General features: G+C 54.0%; 1 protein-coding gene across 2 annotated transcripts in view; it reads right to left on the reverse strand.

The window, feature by feature from the left end:
• Positions 1–19,323, reverse strand: part of ppm1f (protein phosphatase, Mg2+/Mn2+ dependent, 1F) — a 165,901-nt gene that overhangs the window by 11,503 nt on the left and 135,075 nt on the right. Inside the window, exon 4 of one of the 2 annotated variants that reach the window (XM_072498380.1) lies at positions 18,902–19,090. The exons of the other annotated variant lie outside the window; for it this stretch is intronic. Coding sequence (XP_072354481.1) covers positions 18,902–19,090 — 189 coding nt within the window. The remainder of the gene's footprint in view (positions 1–18,901; positions 19,091–19,323) is intronic. 2 annotated transcript variants of the gene reach the window in all.

The raw sequence follows: 19,323 nt of genomic DNA on the forward strand, positions 1-19,323 counted from the left end.
TATTTTGTTTTTCTTCCCTCGCTTCTCCCGCTGCTCCAATGCCGCTTTTTTGGCCGTTTCGCTTCTGGTCCGTTCCATAAACGGTGAAGGGGGACCTCACTCTTCCCTTGCCACACGGAACGTCTTCAAAAAATTCCCGTTGGGGCTCCTCTAGAGAGCCCGAAAGTAGTCATCCCCACACCCCCACTACTTGCCTTCAAACAACCGCGCAACCTCAAACAAACCATTGTTTGCAGCAAACTACCCAGCCTTCAGAACAGTGACCACGACACCACACAACCCTGCATTGGCAATCTCTGCAAGACGTGCCAGATCATCGACATGGATACCACCACGTGAGAACACCACCCACCAGGTACGCGGTACATACTCGTGCAACTCGGCCAACGTTGTCTACCTCATACGCTGCAGGAAAGGATGTCCCGAAGCGTGGTACATTGGCGAGACCATGCAAACGCTGCGACAACGAATGAACGGACATTGCACGACAATCACCAGGCAGGAATGTTCCCTTCCAGTCGGGGAACACTTCAGCAGTCAAGGGCATTCAGCCTCTGATCTCCGGGTAAGCGTTCTCCAAGGTGGCCTTCAGGACGCGCGACAACGCAGAATCAGCGAGCAGAAACTTATAGCCAAGTTACACACACATGAGTGCGGCCTCAACCGGGACCTTGGATTCCTGTCGCATTACATTCATCCCCCACCATCTGGCCTGCGAAATCCTACCAACTGTCCTGGCTTGACACAATTCACACCTCTTTAACCTGGGGTTACCCCATCTCTGGATCTGTAAAGATTTAATCACCTGCTGATGCTCATATTCCAAGCACTGTCTGGCAACTTTGAATCTGTCTATATATATGTTTCTGGAACATACCTCTTCATTCACCTGAGGAAGGAGCAGTGCTCCGAAAGCTAGTGACATCGAAACAAACCTGTTGGACTTTAACCTGGTGTTGTAAGACTTCTTACTGTGCCCACCCCAGTCCAACGCCGACATCTCCACATCAATATATGCTGTGTTTGTGAACTTGCCTCAACTTCACCTGATGAAGGAGCAGCACTCTGAAAGCTTGTGATTTCAATTAAACCTGTTGGACTTTAACCTGTTGTTGTGAAACTTCTTACTGTGCCCACCCCAGTCCAGCGCCGGCATCTCCACATCAAGAGAGATGGCAGGGAATGTGAGGGTGGGGGATGCTTGGAGGATCCGAGAGTACCAGGGTGGCAGCTATAACTGATCATCAGTCTCACACCCTCTCCAATTCCTTACAGATATTATATTATAGATGATAACTTGGACACTGCGGAAACTGCCCACACGGTGGCGTTGGCAGTCCAGGTGGCCAGACACTGGAGAAGTCTGAACTATGAGTGCTTCTTTGGCTGAGTGAGAGTGAATTTGGAGTGGGTGGAAACAGGGAGTTTGGTGAAACTGGTAGCTGAGACGACGAAGGAGAGAACTGACTGGCAAGTCTCCAGGGAGCAGAGTGGTAGAGAGGAGTTCCAGACACCGGTGACTCCGGGGAGCAGAGTGGGAGAGAGGAGTTCCAGACACCGGTGACTCGGGGGAGCAGAGTAGGAGAGAGGAATTCCAAACGCCGGTGACTCTGGGGAGCAGAGTGGGAGAGAGGAGTTCCAGACACCGGTGACTCCGGGGAGCAGAGTGGGAGAGAGGAGTTCCAGACACCGGTGACTCCGGGGAGCAGAGTGGGAGAGAGGAGTTCCAGACACCGGTGACTCCGGGGAGCAGAGTGGGAGAGAGGAGTTCCAGACACCGGTGACTCCGGGGAGCAGAGTGGGAGAGAGGAATTCCAGACACCGGTGACTCCGGGGAGCAAAGTGGGAGAGAGGAGTTCCAGACACCGGTGACTCCGGGGAGCAGAGTGGGAGAGAGGAATTCCAGACACCGGTGACTCCGGGGAGCAGAGTGGGAGAGAGGAGTTCCAGACATCGGTGACTCCGGGGAGCAGAGTGGGAGAGAGGAGTTCCAGACACCAGTGGCTCCGGGGAGCTGAGTGGGAGAGAGGAGTTCCAGACGCCAGTGACTCCGGGTGGCAGAGTGGGAGAGAGGAGTTCCAGACGCCAGTGACTCCGGGGAGCAGAGTGGGAGAGAGGAGTTCCAGACACCGGTGACTTCGGGGAGCAGAGTGGGAGAGAGGAATTCCATACGCCGGTGACTCCGGGGAGCAGAGTGGGAGAGAGGTATTCCAGACGCCGGTGACTCCGGGGAGCAGAGTGGGAGAGAGGAATTCCGGACGCCGGTGACTCTGGGGAGCAGAGTGGGAGAGAGGAGTTCCAGACGCCAGTGACTCCGGGGAGCAGAGTGGGAGAGAGGAGTTCCAGATGCCGGTGACTCCGGGGAGCAGAGTGGGAGAGAGGAGTTCCAGACGCCGGTGACTCCGGGGAGCAGAGTGGGAGAGAGGAATTCGAGACGCCGGTGACTCTGGGGAGCAGAGTAGGAGAGAGGAGTTCCAGACGCCGGTGACTCCAGGGAGCAGAGTGGGAGAGAGGAATTCCAGACGCCGGTGACTCCGGGGAGCAGAGTGGGAGAGAGGAATTCCAGACGCCGGTGACTCCGGGGAGCAGAGTGGGAGAGAGGAATTCCAGACGCCGGTGACTCCGGGGAGCAGAGTGGGAGAGAGGAGTTCCAGACGCCAGTGACTCCGGGGAGCAGAGTGGGAGAGAGGAGTTCCAGACACCGGTGACTCCGGGGAGCAGAGTGGGAGAGAGGAATTCCAGACACCGGTGACTCCGGGGAGCAGAGTGGGAGAGAGGAATTCCAGACACCGGTGACTCCGGGGAGCAGAGTGGGAGAGAGGAATTCCATACGCCGGTGTCCGGGGAGCAAAGTGGGAGAGAGGAATTCCAGACGCCGGTGACTCCGGGGAGCAGAGTGGGAGAGAGGAATTCCAGACGCCGGTGACTCCGGGGAGCAGAGGGGGAGAGAGGAATTCCAGACACCGGTGACTCCGGGGAGCAGAGTGGGAGAGAGAAGTTCCAGATACCGGTGACTCCGTGGAGCAGAGTGGGAGAGAGGAGTTCCAGACACCGGTGACTCCGGGGAGCAGAGTGGGAGAGAGGAGTTCCAGACACCGGTGACTCCGGGGAGCAGTGTGGGAGAGAGGAATTCCAGACACCGGTGACTCCGGGGAGCAGTGTGGGAGAGAGGAATTCCAGACATCGGTGACGCCGGGGACCAGTGTGGGAGAGAGGAGTTCCAGACGCCGCTGACTCCGGGGAGCAGAGTGGGAGAGAGGAATTCCAGACGCCGGTGACTCCGGGGAGCAGAGTGGGAGCGAGGAATTCCAGACACCGGTGACTCTGGGGAGTAGAGTGGGAGAGAGGAGTTCCAGACGCCAGTGACTCCGGTGAGCAGAGTGGGAGAGAGGAATTCCAGACGCCGGTGACTCCGGGGAGCAGAGTGGGAGAGAGGAGTTCCAGACGCCGGTGACTCTGGGGAGTAGAGTGGGAGAGAGGAGTTCCAGACGCCAGTGACTCCGGTGAGCAGAGTGGGAGAGAGGAATTCCAGACGCCGGTGACTCCGGGGAGCAGAGTGGGAGAGAGGTGTTCCAGACACCGATGACGCCGGGGAGCAGAGTGGGAGAGAGGAGTTCCAGACACCGGTGACTCCGGGGAGCAGAGTGGGAGAGAGAAATTCCAGACACCGGTGACTCCGGGGAGCAGAGTGGGAGAGAGGAATTCCAGACACCGGTGACTCCGGGGAGCAGAGTGGGAGAGAGAAATTCCAGACACCGGTGACTCCGGGGAGCAGAGTGGGAGAGAGGAATTCCATACGCCGGTGTCCGGGGAGCAAAGTGGGAGAGAGGAATTCCAGACGCCGGTGACTCCGGGGAGCAGAGTGGGAGAGAGGAATTCCAGACGCCGGTGACTCCGGGGAGCAGAGTGGGAGAGAGGAATTCCAGACACCGGTGACTCCGGGGAGCAGAGTGGGAGAGAAAAGTTCCAGATACCGGTGACTCCGTGGAGCAGAGTGGGAGAGAGGTGTTCCAGACACCGGTGACTCCGGGGAGCAGAGTGGGAGAGAGACGTTCCAGATACCGGTGACTCCGGGGAGCAGAGTGGGAGAGAGGAGTTCCAGACACCGGTGACTCCGGGGAGCAGAGTGGGAGAGAGGAGTTCCAGACACCGGTGACTCCGGGGAGCAGTGTGGGAGAGAGGAATTCCAGACACCGGTGACTCCGGGGAGCAGTGTGGGAGAGAGGAATTCCAGACATCGGTGACGCCGGGGAGCAGTGTGGGAGAGAGGAGTTCCAGACACCGGTGACTCCGGGGAGCAGAGTGGGAGAGAGGAGTTCCAGACACCGGTGACTCCGGGGAGCAGAGTGGGAGAGAGGAATTCCAGACACCGGTGACTCCGGGGAGCAGAGTGGGAGAGAGGAATTCCAGACGCCGGTGACTCCGGGGAGCAGAGTGGGAGAGAGGAATTCCAGACGCCGGTGACTCTGGGGAGCAGAGTGGGAGAGAGGAGTTCCAGACACCAGTGACTCTGGGGAGCAGAGTGGGAGAGAGGAGTTCCAGACGCCGGTGACTCCGGGGAGCAGAGTGGGAGAGAGGAGTTCCAGATGCCGGTGACTCCGGGGAGCAGAGTGGGAGAGAGGAATTCCAGACACCGGTGACTCCAGGGAGCAGAGTGGGAGTGAGGAATTCCAGACACCGGTGACTCTGGGGAGTAGAGTGGGAGAGAGGAGTTCCAGACGCCGGTGACTCCGGGGAGCAGAGTGGGAGAGAGGAATTCCAGACGCCGGTGACTCCGGGGAGCAGAGTGGGAGAGAGGAGTTCCAGATACCGGTGACCCGTGGAGCAGAGTGGGAGAGAGGAGTTCCAGACACCGGTGACTCCGGGGAGCAGAGTGGGAGAGAGGAGTTCCAGATACCGGTGACGCCGGGGAGCAGAGTGGGAGAGAGGAGTTCCAGACGCCGGTGACTGCGGGGAGCAGAGTGGGAGAGAGGAATTCCAGACGCCGGTGACGCCGGGGAGCAGAGTGGGAGAGAGGAGTTCCAGACACCGATGACGCCGGGGAGCAGAGTGGGAGAGAGGAGTTCCAGATACCGGTGACGCCGGGGAGCAGAGTGGGAGAGAGGAGTTCCAGACGCCGGTGACTGCAGGGAGCAGAGTGGGAGAGAGGAATTCCAGATACTGGTGACCCGTGGAGCAGAGTGGGAGAGAGGAGTTCCAGACACCGATGACGCCGGGGAGCAGAGTGGGAGAGAGGAGTTCCAGATACCGGTGACGCCGGGGAGCAGAGTGGGAGAGAGGAGTTCCAGACGCCGGTGACTGCGGGGAGCAGAGTGGGAGAGAGGAATTCCAGACGCCGGTGACGCCGGGGAGCAGAGTGGGAGAGAGGAGTTCCAGACACCGGTGACTCCGGGGAGCAGAGTGGGAGAGAGGAGTTCCAGACGCCGGTGACTCCGGGGAGCAGAGTGGGAGAGAGGTGTTCCAGACGCCGGTGACTCCGGGGAGCAGAGTGGGAGAGAGGAATTCCAGACGCCGGTGACTCCGGGGAGCAGAGTGGGAGAGAGGAATTCCAGACGCCGGTGACGCCGGGGAGCAGAGTGGGAGAGAGAAGTTCCAGACACCGGTGACTCCGGGGAGCAGAGTGGGAGAGAGGAATTCCAGACGCTGGTGACTCTGGGGAGCAGAGTGGGAGAGAGGAGTTCCAGACACCGGTGACTCCGGGGAGCAGAGTGGGAGAGAGGAGTTCCAGACACCGGTGACTCCGGGGAGCAGAGTGGGAGAGAGGAATTCCAGACGCCGGTGACTCCGGGGAGCAGAGTGGGAGAGAGGAATTCCAGACGCCGGTGACTCCGGGGAGCAGAGTGGGAGAGAGGAGTTCCAGACGCCAGTGACTCCGGGGAGCAGAGTGGGAGAGAGGAATTCCAGACGCCGGTGACTCCGGGGAGCAGAGTGGGAGAGAGGAATTCCAGACGCCGGTGACTCTGGGGAGCAGAGTGGGAGTGAGGAGTTCCATACGCCGGTGACTCCGGGGAGCAGAGTGGGAGAGAGGAATTCCAGACGCCGGTGACTCCGGGGAGCAGAGTGGGAGAGAGGAATTCCAGACGCCGGTGACTCTGGGGAGCAGAGTGGGAGAGAGGAGTTCCAGACGCCGGTGACTCCGGGGAGCAGAGTGGGAGAGAGGAGTTCCAGATGCCGGTGACTCCGGGGAGCAGAGTGGGAGAGAGGAGTTCCAGACACCGGTGACTCCGGGGAGCAGAGTGGGAGAGAGGAGTTCCAGACGCCGGTGACTCCGGGGAGCAGAGTGGGAGAGAGGTGTTCCAGACGCCGGTGACTCCGGGGAGCAGAGTGGGAGAGAGGAATTCCAGACGCCGGTGACTCCGGGGAGCAGAGTGGGAGAGAGGAATTCCAGACGCCGGTGACGCCGGGGAGCAGAGTGGGAGAGAGAAGTTCCAGACACCGGTGACTCCGGGGAGCAGAGTGGGAGAGAGGAATTCCAGACGCTGGTGACTCTGGGGAGCAGAGTGGGAGAGAGGAGTTCCAGACACCGGTGACTCCGGGGAGCAGAGTGGGAGAGAGGAGTTCCAGACACCGGTGACTCCGGGGAGCAGAGTGGGAGAGAGGAATTCCAGACGCCGGTGACTCCGGGGAGCAGAGTGGGAGAGAGGAATTCCAGACGCCGGTGACTCCGGGGAGCAGAGTGGGAGAGAGGAGTTCCAGACGCCAGTGACTCCGGGGAGCAGAGTGGGAGAGAGGAATTCCAGACGCCGGTGACTCTGGGGAGCAGAGTGGGAGAGAGGAGTTCCAGACGCCGGTGACTCCGGGGAGCAGAGTGGGAGAGAGGAGTTCCAGATGCCGGTGACTCCGGGGAGCAGAGTGGGAGAGAGGAATTCCAGACACCGGTGACTCCAGGGAGCAGAGTGGGAGTGAGGAATTCCAGACACCGGTGACTCTGGGGAGTAGAGTGGGAGAGAGGAGTTCCAGACGCCGGTGACTCCGGGGAGCAGAGTGGGAGAGAGGAATTCCAGACGCCGGTGACTCCGGGGAGCAGAGTGGGAGAGAGGAGTTCCAGATACCGGTGACCCGTGGAGCAGAGTGGGAGAGAGGAGTTCCAGACACCGGTGACTCCGGGGAGCAGAGTGGGAGAGAGGAGTTCCAGATACCGGTGACGCCGGGGAGCAGAGTGGGAGAGAGGAGTTCCAGACGCCGGTGACTGCGGGGAGCAGAGTGGGAGAGAGGAATTCCAGACGCCGGTGACGCCGGGGAGCAGAGTGGGAGAGAGGAGTTCCAGACACCGATGACGCCGGGGAGCAGAGTGGGAGAGAGGAGTTCCAGATACCGGTGACGCCGGGGAGCAGAGTGGGAGAGAGGAGTTCCAGACGCCGGTGACTGCGGGGAGCAGAGTGGGAGAGAGGAATTCCAGATACTGGTGACCCGTGGAGCAGAGTGGGAGAGAGGAGTTCCAGACACCGATGACGCCGGGGAGCAGAGTGGGAGAGAGGAGTTCCAGATACCGGTGACGCCGGGGAGCAGAGTGGGAGAGAGGAGTTCCAGACACCGGTGACTCCGGGGAGCAGAGTGGGAGAGAGGAATTCCAGACGCCGGTGACGCCGGGGAGCAGAGTGGGAGAGAGGAGTTCCAGACACCGGTGACTCCGGGGAGCAGAGTGGGAGAGAGGAGTTCCAGACGCCGGTGACTCCGGGGAGCAGAGTGGGAGAGAGGTGTTCCAGACGCCGGTGACTCCGGGGAGCAGAGTGGGAGAGAGGAATTCCAGACGCCGGTGACTCCGGGGAGCAGAGTGGGAGAGAGGAATTCCAGACGCCGGTGACGCCGGGGAGCAGAGTGGGAGAGAGAAGTTCCAGACACCGGTGACTCCGGGGAGCAGAGTGGGAGAGAGGAGTTCCAGACGCCGGTGACTCCGGGGAGCAGAGTGGGAGAGAGGTGTTCCAGACGCCGGTGACTCCGGGGAGCAGAGTGGGAGAGAGGAATTCCAGACGCCGGTGACTCCGGGGAGCAGAGTGGGAGAGAGGAATTCCAGACGCCGGTGACGCCGGGGAGCAGAGTGGGAGAGAGAAGTTCCAGACACCGGTGACTCCGGGGAGCAGAGTGGGAGAGAGGAATTCCAGACGCTGGTGACTCTGGGGAGCAGAGTGGGAGAGAGGAGTTCCAGACACCGGTGACTCCGGGGAGCAGAGTGGGAGAGAGGAGTTCCAGACACCGGTGACTCCGGGGAGCAGAGTGGGAGAGAGGAATTCCAGACGCCGGTGACTCCGGGGAGCAGAGTGGGAGAGAGGAATTCCAGACACCGGTGACTCTGGGGAGCAGAGTGGGAGAGAGGAATTCCAGACACCGGTGACTCCGGGGAGCAGAGTGGGAGAGAGGAGTTCCAGACGCCGGTGACTCCGGGGAGCAGAGTGGGAGAGAGGAATTCCAGATGCTGGTGACTCCGGGGAGCAGAGTGGGAGAGAGGAGTTCCAGACACCGGTGACTCCGGGGAGCAGAGTGGGAGAGAGGAGTTCCAGACACCGGTGACTCCGGGGAGCAGAGTGGGAGAGAGGAGTTCCAGACACCGGTGACTCCGGGGAGCAGAGTGGGAGAGAGGAGTTCCAGACACCGGTGGCTCCGGGGAGCAGAGTGGGAGAGAGGAATTCCAGACGCCGGTGACTCCGGGGAGCAGAGTGGGAGAGAGGAGTTCCAGACACCAGTGACTCCGGGGAGCAGAGTGGGAGAGAGGAATTCCAGACACCGGTGGCTCCGGGGAGCAGAGTGGGAGAGAGGAGTTCCAGACGCCGGTGACTCCGGGGAGCAGAGTGGGAGAGAGGAATTCCAGACACCGGTGGCTCCGGGGAGCAGAGTGGGAGAGAGGAATTCCAGACGCCGGTGACTCCGGGGAGCAGAGTGGGAGAGAGGAATTCCAGACGCCGGTGACTCCGGGGAGCAGAGTGGGAGAGAGGAGTTCCAGACACCGGTGAGTAAACCGAGTAACTGGCCTCAGGTTTAAAAAAAGAAAATCAAAAAAAGTGACATCACCGGAAAGCGGTGACTTGATTGGCTGGTAGGAAATCTAATAATAATAATAATCTTTATTGTCACAAGTCGGCTTACATTATCATAGAATTTACAGTGCAGAAGGAGGCCATTTGGTCCATCGAGTCTGCATCGGCTCATGGAAAGAGCACCCTTCCCAAGCCCACACCTCCACCCTATCCCCATAACCCAGTAACCCCACCCAACCCCACCAAGGGCAATTTTGGACACTAAGGGCAATTTATCATGGCTAATCCACCTAACCTGCACATCTTTGGACTGTGGGAGGAAACCGGAGCACCCGGAGGAAACCCACGCAGACACGGAGAGAATATGCAAACTCCACACAGACAGTGACCCAAGCCGGGTATTGAACCTGGGACCCTGGCGCTGTGAAGCCTGCACTCAACTTAAAATTAAAACATTGTTAGATTAATTCAACCTAATTAATTACATATTAAATCATAGGTAGAGGGTTCTCTAAACCAAAGGCAGGTAAAAAAAAACAAATTAATTGATTGCTTAATCTTTTGTAAAAGGGGAGTTAATAAGGGGCCTAGTCATGGCAGGAGAGCTCGCACCTCTGTTATGCTCCTCCTGTGCTATGTGGTAGATCATGGAAGCTCCAGTTGTCCCTGGTGGCCGTGTGTGCAGAAAGTGTGTCCAACTGCAGCTACTGACTAACCACATTTCAGAACTGGAGCTGAGGGTGGATTCACTGTGTAGCATCCACGGTGCTGAGCAGGCCATGGATAGCACATTCAGTGAGGTGGTCACTCCGCAGGTGAGGATTGAACAGGCAGAGAGGGCCAGCGTGACCACCAGGAAGAATACGGGTAGGCAGGAATCCCCTGTGGCCTTCCTCCTTTCTAACAGATATACCGTTTTGGATATTGGCGGGGGGGGAATGATGACTGTACAGAGAAAAAGTGTGGCAACCAACTTAATAGCACCATGGGTGGATCTGCTGCACAAGAGGGGAGGGGAAGAATGGCAGGGCTATAGTGGTAGGGGATTCAATTGTTAGAGGAACAGATAGGCGCTACTGTGGTGGTCAACGTGACTCTAGGATGATGTGTTCCCTCCCTGGTGCCAGGGTCCAGGATATCACTGAACGGCTGTAGGGCATTCTGAAGGGGAGGGTGAAAAGACAGAGGTTGTGGTACATGTTGGTACCAATCACATAGGTAGAAAGAGGGATGAGGTCTTGCATCAGGAATTCAGGGAGCTAGGCTGTAGACTAAAAAGCAGGACCTTTCGAGTTGTAATCTTTGGATTACTCCCAGTGCCACGCGCTAGCGAGTATAGAAATAGGAGAATAGCACAGATGAATGCATGGCTTAAGAGTTGGTGCAGGAGGGAGGGTTTTAGATTCCTGGACCAGTGGGACTGCTTCTGTGGAAGGTGGGACCTGTACAAGCAGGACGGTCTACATCTGAACCAGAGAAGGACTAACATCCTTGCTAGTGGGTTTGCTCGTGCTGTTGGGAGGAATTTAAATTAATTCGGCAGGGGGAGGGGACGCAAACTGTTAGCAGAATAGGAGCACAGTGTATCACAGAAAAGCAATCAAGTCAGAGAGAATACAGCGGTAGTAAGTTTCAGGAGAGTGAGACAAGGCTGAATGGCCTCTACTTTAATGCCTGGAGTATTACAGGTAAAACAGATGAGTTAAGGGCAAGGGTTGACACGTGGAATTATGATATCGTAACCATCACGGAGACATGGTTGAGGGAGGGGCAGGATTGGCAGCTTAACATCCCAGGATACAGAATATTCAGGAGGGTCAGGGGAGGGGGCAAAAGAGCATTGTATTATTAATGAAGGAGTCAATTACTGCAGTAAGGCCACGGGGGAGGTGCCAGAACAGAAGAACCGCGAATGTGGTCCCACTATTTAAGAAAGGTTTGTGGTACTGAAAACAGGCTGAGAAGATCACATTGGCCAGGAACAGAAACTGCCTCATGAAACCCTGGCTGGAATCGATACTGCCCATCTGCAAAAGCACTCGAGTCAAAGCATAAACCTGTTATTGTAATATGGACTTCGATTATTCACACCAAGTTTACGAATATGTAACAAACTTCCAGACACAGGTGATCAACTTTGCAGCAGGACGAAGAACAGACTGTTGTACCTCCTTAATGAGCTGATGGCTGGTCAAACAAAGGGAATTTCAGAGGACAATGGGTCTTGATTGAACCACCATGGATAAACAGGAGTACCCTGTCTTTCCCATTAACCAATTGGGGTCTGGCTAGGACAATGACCAGTGGTGGGCGTATACCTATGACTCAATCCAAGCTTCCCAGTATAAGAAAGCAGCATCGAACAGATGTTGAGCGATAACCTGGGAGTTGCCCAGGCATAACCATCTCAAGAAGAAAGGGCCCTTGGTTTCAAACCCAGAGAAGACATCAACACCTTTGCTAGCCTTCTTTACTAAGTACGGTTGAAACCCAAAGCTCAGCTGTGAGTCTGAGTCATATTTTCTTGAGTAATAGAATTGTGAATAAAATTGCGTTAAACTGTGAACCTGTTTTGTCCTTTGTTCATCTCGCAAATAAGGGCACCTGAGTAAAACGTTTGAGTAAGTAAACTGGTCAAACGGATCAGAGGTTTTAAAGGTACACCAGGCTGTAGGGATGAGCCAGGGAACTACAGGCCAGTAAGTATCATGTCAGTGGTGGGGAAACTAACGGAGACAATTCTGAAGGAGAGGCAAGATTTGATCAGGAATAGTCAGCATAGCTTGATCAGAGGGAGGTCATGTCTAACACATTTGATAGAACTTTTTGAGCACGTGACTAAGTGTGTAGATGAGGGTAGTGCAGTTGATGTAGTTTACATGGATTTCAGCATAGCATTTGACAAGCTCCCACATGGGAGACTTATAAAAAAGCAAATGCACATGGGATACAGGGGAACTTGATAAGGTGGATTCAAAGCTAGCTGAGCTGTAGGAAACAGGGGGTGATGACGGACAGCTGCTTTAGTGACTGGGAGCCAGCGTCCACTGGCATACCATAGGATCTGTGCTGGGTCCCCTAATATTTGTCATTCATATAAATGACTTAGATGACTATGTGGGGGGAAGGATCAGTGAGGGGTAGGATCAGTAAATTTGCAGATGACACAAAGATATGGTTAACAGTGAGGCTGAGAAAAAAAAAGGACTGGTGGGGGGCTGAGAACTCTCGAACTTTGATCAACTTGTTGGCTTATATTGGGTCTCTTTTTCATTTTTTCCCTCCTGTTTTTGAGTTCTGTTTAAGAAGGGGGGGGGGGAAAGTTTTTTCGTTTTCGGGTTTTCTTTTTGGTGGATGTTGGCAATGTCTTTTTCTTTGAAGTGCACTTTTGAGGGATGGAGACGTGCTTGTTTGGTTTTCGGTGTTTGGGTTTTTTTCCCAGCTGGGTGATTGTGTGGGATTGTTAGATGTGGGAATTTGTTTGTATGAGCGGGGGAGGGGAGTGAGGGAACAATAGATGGGAGACTTTTTGGCGCCGGGGGAGTGGGCCACGAAGCTAGCTGGGTGGGCTAGCTCACGGAAGTGCAGTGGTGTGTGTGCATATGTTTAGTTTATTGTATGGGTTAGGTTTCAGAGTGGTGTTGCTAGGGGGGGGACGGGGGGGGGGGTAATTGTTCTGCTGACGAGGGAGGGACTTCGGTTGAGGGACAGAGAGGAGGTCGGTGGCGGGGGCTGCCGGGGGGCGGGCCGGAGGAGGCGTGGCGCATGGGCTGGAGGCGGGCCCAAGAAGGGATGGCTGATCGGCCGGTGTGGGGGGGGGGCACTTTGCCCCCCAACTAGGCTGATCACCTGGAATGTTCGAGGGTTGACAGGGCCGGTTAAGAGGGTGCGTGTGTTCGCGCACCTGAGGCGACTGAAGGTGGACGTGGTAATGCTGCAGGAGACGCACCTTAAAGTAGTGGACCAGGTTAGATTGAGGAAAGGCTAGGTCAGTCAGGTCTTCCACTCAGGACTGGATACAAAGACTAGATGGGTTGCGATCTTGATTATTAAGCGGGTGATATTTGAGGTGGGTAGAATAGTTTCGGATGTGGGGGGTCGATATATTATGGTTAGTGGTAAGCTGGAGGGGATGAAGGTAGTGCTGGTTAATGTATATGTGCCAAACTGGGACGACGTGGAATTTATAAAGAGGATGGGGGGAAGATACCGGACCTGGAGTCGCACAAGCTGATCATGGGAGGGGACTTTAATACAGTTATTGATCCCGGCCTGGATCGGTCATGCTCGAAAATGGGCAGGGTGCCAGCAACGGCAAAGGAACTGAAAGGGTTCATGGAGCAGATGGGGGGGGGGTGGATCCATGGAGATTTAGGCAGCCGAGGGTGAAGGAGTTCTCCTTCTACTCCCACGTGCATAAGGTATACTCTCGGATCATAAGACCATAAGACATTAAGACATAGGAGCGGAAGTAAGGCCATTCGGCCCATTGAGTCCACTCCACCATTCAATCATGGCTGATTTCAACTCCATTTACCCGCTCTCTCTCCATAGCCCTTAATTCCTCGAGAAATCAAGAATTTATCAACTTCTGTCTTAAAGACACTCAACGTCCCGGCCTCCACCGCCCTCTGTGGCGATGAATTCCACAGACCCACCACTCTCTGGCTGAAGAAATTTCTCCTCATCTCTGTTCTAAAGTGACTCCCTTTTATTCTAAGGCTGTGCCCCGGGTCCTAGTCTCCCCTGCTAATGGAAACAACTTCCCTACGTCCACCCTATCTAAGCCATTCATTATTTTGTAAGTTTCTATTAGATCTCCCCTCAACCTCCTAAACTCCAATGAATATAATCCCAGGATCCTCAGACGTTCATCGTATGTTAGGCCTACCATTCCTGGGATCATCTGTGTGAATCTCCGCTGGACCCTCTCCAGTGCCAGTATGTCCTTCCTGAGGTGTGGGGCCCAAAATTGCTCACAGTATTCTAAATGGGGCCTAACTAATGCTTTATAAAGCTTCCGAATTACATCCCTGCTTTTATATTCCAAGCCTTTTGAGATGAATGACAACATTGCATTTACTTTCTTAATTACGGACTCAACCTGCAAGTTTACCTTTAGAGAATCCTGGACTAGGACTCCCAAGTCCCTTTGCACTTCAGCATTATGAATTTTGTCACCGTTTAGAAAATAGTCCATGCCTCTATTCTTTTTTCCAAAGTGCAAGACCTCGCACTTGCCCACGTTGAATTTCATCAGCCATTTCTTGGACCACTCTCCTAAACTGTCTAAATCTTTCTGCAACCTCCCCACCTCCTCCATACTACCTGCCCCTCCACCTATCTTTGTATCATCGGCAAACTTAGCCAGAATGCCCCCAGTCCCGTCATCTAGATCGTTAATATATAAAGAGAACAGCTGTGGCCCCAACACTGAACCCTGCGGGACATCACTCGTCACCGGTTGCCATTCCGAAAAAGAACCTTTGTTTTGGTAGGGCCTTGCTGGCAGGGGTGGTGGACATGGGGTACTCGGCGATCACAATCTCGGACCATGCTCCACACTGGGTTGACCTGCAGATTGGTAAAGATAGCAATCAGCGCCCGCAATGGAGGTTAGATGTAGAGCTATTGGCGGACGAAGCGCTGTGCGAGAGGCTGAGGAAATGCATACAAAATTACCTGCAGGTAAATTATACGGGGGAGGTCTCAGCAGCGGTGGTCTGGGAAGCGCTGAAGGCAGTGATGAGAGGAGAGTTGATCTCGATCCGGGTTCACAGGGACAGGACGGACAGGGCAGGGACGGACCGACTGGTAAAGGAGATTCTACAAGTCGACAGGAGGTATGCGGAGACTCCAGAGATAGGGCTTTTAAGGGAACAGCGGAGGCTACAGGCGGAGTCCGGCTTGTTAACCACAGGGAGGGCAGTGGAACAGCTCAGAAAGGCGAGGGGGCGATCTACGAGCATGGTGAGAAGGCCAGCAGGATGCTTGCACAGCAGCTCAGAAAGAGGGAGGCAGCTAGAGAAATAGGGAAAGTTACTGACGGGGATGGGAACTTAGTTGGGGACTCGGAAAGGGTGAGCAAGGCGTCCAGGGATTTCTACAGCAGGTTATACAGGTCGGAACCCCCTGCGGGGCCGGAGGGGATGAGGCACTTCCTGGAGGGGCTGACTTTCCCAAAGGTGGTAGAAGGACTGGGGCCCCCGAGCGGGTTGGAAGAGATAGTGGAGGGCTTGAAGGCCATGCAGTCGAGTAAGGCCCCGGGACCGGATGGGTACCCAGTAGTTCTACAAAAAGTTCTCCGGGATATTGGGACCGGTGCTGATGAAGGTTTTTAATGAGGCAAGGGAAAGAGGGGTTTTGCCCCAGACGATGTCACAGGCTCCTGAAACGGGACAAGAACCCGGAGCTATGTGGGTCTTACAGGCCGATTTCCCTGTTGAACGTAGACGCCAAACTGTTGGCCAAGATTTTGTCCTCCAGGATTGAGGATTGTGTACCGAACGTCATTGTGGAGGATCAGACGGGGTTCGTTAAGGGCAGGCAGCTGGTGGCCAATGTAAGAATGCTGTTAAACGTGATCATGATGCCCCCAGAAAGTAGGGAGGTGGAGGTAGTGGTCGCAATGGGGGGGGGGGGGGGGGGGGGGCGGCGGCGTGGAGCACAGAGTCTCACTGTATGCGGAGATGACCTGCTTCTGTATGTTTCAGATCCAATTGAGGGGATGGAAGAAATCATAGGAATGTTAGGGGAATTCAGCCGGATTTCAGGGTACAAGCTTAATATGGGGAAGAGCGAGATGTTTGAGGTCCAGGCGAGGGGTCAGGAGAGGTGACGGGGAACTGCCGTTTAGATTGGTTGGGGACAGTTTCAGGTACCTAGGTATCCAAGTGGCGCGGGATTGGGACCAGCTACATAAATTGAACTTGGCCCGGTTGGTGGATCAGATGAAAGATGATTTCCGGAGATGGGATGCGCTCCCATTGTCTCCAGCTGGTAGAGTCCAAACGGTGAAAATGACGGTCCTCCCATGATTCCTGTTTGTATTTCAATGTCTCCCCATCTTCATTCCCCGGTCCTTTTTTAAGCGGGTCAATAAAGTTATAGCGGGCTTTGTATGGGGGGCAAGTCCCCGCGAGGAGGGTAATGCTGGAGCGGAGTCGGGGAGAGGGAGGGTTGGCGCTGCCGAACTTTAGCAATTATTACTGGGCGGCTAACATGGCCATGATTAGGAAGTGGCTGGTGGTTCGGGGGGGGGGGGGGGGGTCGGCATGGGTGTGTATGGAGGCGGCTTCTTGCAAGGGCACAGGTTTGGGGGCGTTGGTAACTGCGCCTCTGCCATTCCCGCCGGAGCGGTACTCCACCAGGCCCGTAGTGGTGACGGCCTTGAGAGTCTGGGGGCAATGGAGGAGATATGTGGGAGCAGTGGGAGCATTGGTCTGGTCCCCAATCTGCGCTAATCACCGGTTTGCCCTGGGGAGGATGGACGGGGGGTTCCAACTGTGGCGGAGAGCGGGGATTGAGAGGATGGAGGACTTGTTAAGAGAGGGAAGCTTTCCGAATATGAGGGCGCTGGAGGAGAAGTTTGCATTGGCGGGGGGGAACCGAATTTCGATATCTGCAGGTGTGGGACTTTCTGCGTAGACAGGTACCAACCTTCCCACTCCTGCCATTAAGTGGGGTTCAGGACAGGGTAGTCTCCAGAGGATGGATAGATGAGGGGAGCGTTTCTGACATTCATAAGGAACTTATGGGATCAGAGGAGATGCAGACTGAGGAGCTGAAGCGAAAATGGGAGGAGGAGCTGGGGGGAGAGATAGAGGAGGGCATTTGGGCGGACGCGTTGAGTAGAGTCAACGCGACCGCAACTTGTGCCAGACTCAGCCTGATTCAATTCAAGGTCGACCACCGGGCTCACATGACAGTGGCCCGGATGAACAGATTCTTTGGGGTGGAAGATAGGTGCGCAAAATGAGCGAGAGGACCAGTGAATCATGTTCACATGTTCTGGGCATGTCCAAAGTTGAGGGGATTTTGGCAGGGATTTGCTGACGTCATGTCCAAGGTATTAAAAACAATGGTGGCATTGAGTGCAGAGGTGGCGATTTTCGGGGTGTCGCAGGATCCAGGAATCCAGGAGGAGAAAGAGGCAGACGTTCTTCCCTGGTAGCCCGGGAGGCGGATATTACTAGCATGGAGGGACTCAAAGCCCCCGAAGTCGGAGACCTGGCTATCGGACATGGCTAGCTTTCTCTGTCTGGAGAAAATTAAGTTCGCTTTGAGAGGGTCATTGTTAGGGTTCGCCCAGAGGTGGCAAACATTCATCGACTTCTTTGCGGAGAATTAATCGTCAGCAGGGGGGGGGGGTTAGATTAGCGTAGATTAGGGGGTTAATTAGTGGTGGGACCTGTTGGGGAGGGAGGTGGTATTTGCACTATGTTTATATTTTTATGTACATTGTTTATATTGCTGCTGTTACAATGCCAAAAAATACCTCAAAAAAATGTTTGTTAAAAAAAAAACCAGTGAGGCTGAGAGTCTTGGGTTACAGGAAGATATAGAAATGACCCCCCTCCAAAGTCAGGACTTTCCAGTGTGGTGCCATTCATTGAATATTTCCTTGTCAAATTACTCCTTTCAAAGTGTAACAAAAATGGCAGATGGAATTTAATCCAGAAAAGTATGAGGTGTTTACACTTTGGAAAGAGCAATTTGACAAGGAAATACTCAATGAATGGCATCACACTGGAAAGTCCTGACTTTGGAGGGGGGTCATTTCTCACAAGATCGTGATAGGTTGGTGGTCAGGTTTCAATGATGTGTCAAACCATGATGACTGGGACTGCCTTTACTTCCACTTTCGCAGCTGGTGAAACAAAATCTTCCTTTGCTTGTGCCAATGAGTTTTGGATTACAGCTTGCCTGGTGCTTCCTCCAATGTTGCTGCCATGGGTGGCAGCAGGGTGGATGGAAAGAGGAAGAGCAGCAAATGAACCAATTTGTTGCAAAATCATAATCAAAATAGTGAGGTTTTTGAAGTCACGATTAACTGAAGGAGAATTCCAAAGGGCCAGGACAAAATTGCTAAAGGAGCTACCAAAGACCATAGTGAGGAGAATGAAAAATAGCTTGGTGTTGCAACGGTAGGGAAAGCCCACAACATGAAGGGGCTCGAAGATAAAGACAAGATTGTTGAAAACATTTGATTCTCCCTTTTATAAAGAGCGGATCATCATGTCTGAGTAAGTGGGAAATCAATACAAAATATATCAAAAGGACTTTACTGGTATCAGTGGCCAACAGTTTGAAGACTTTTAATCTTATTATTTATTGATTTAAAAAAAGAATGAAGTGCTGCTCAATGATGCAATTCCATTGTTGTTCAAGAAATCATTGCACTTGTCCAATACTCATTTTAAATGCAAATTAATAATAATAATCTTTACATTATCACAAATAGGCTTACATTAGCACGGCAATGAAGTTACTGTGAAAATCCCCTAGTCGCCTGTTCGGGTACATTAAAGAGAAAAGACCACAGTATCTTCTATTTGCTAACATTAAATAAAAAAATAAAATATTCCCTGCGATACTTGTGCAAAACCTAAGAAATGCGTGTCCAACACTTTCGCCTTATTTTGGCACTGTCTTCACCAATCTAAGTTAAGCATTTTAGTACCATCTGAAAGTGCTTCACAATGACAAAAAAGACAGTAAAAAAATAGGGTTGTTGTGTCTAAACGTCCATTGGCTCCACAGCACTGACTACCAGTTCAATCTAAATGGACATACTGATATTGCCCATGTTTGTGCTACTATTGTGAAGAGCACAAAGTGACATTCTGGAAGAATTCTCTCTGATTGGATGGATGCAGGTGTTTAGCGATTGAGTCCTTCTAAGCCCTGTTTAGCTTTACTACACTCACCTTTCTTTTAGCTCCCTGCAGGAACATCTCGTCTGTCTGTTTGAAGGCCCGCCTTAATGCCTCATCTGGCTGAGTCGAGAACATTTCCTGATGTGCAAGGTTGACGTGAAGGTGCATTCCAGCATAGACAGCAGCATCCACTCCACCATGGCCATCAAACACAGCAAAATAGGCCCTCTCTTTCGCATCCTAGGATGGAAAACAGAGTGACCTTGATCTTATTTATTGCGGTCTAATACAAAATGATTGAGAGGAGGATTCATATTTTGTGGCTTTACCAACCTGCACCTTTAGCTCATAAAAAAACACACCTCAAGTCCGAGGGCACAAATACATTAATTAACAGGATGGACTAAATCAGTTTATTTCTTGCCCAAGATTAGAGTATTGCATTAATAACCACTTATTGCATCCTATAAAAT

Source organism: Scyliorhinus torazame, chromosome 1 (assembly GCF_047496885.1).
Source record: "Scyliorhinus torazame isolate Kashiwa2021f chromosome 1, sScyTor2.1, whole genome shotgun sequence".
Lineage (NCBI taxonomy): Eukaryota > Metazoa > Chordata > Chondrichthyes > Carcharhiniformes > Scyliorhinidae > Scyliorhinus > Scyliorhinus torazame.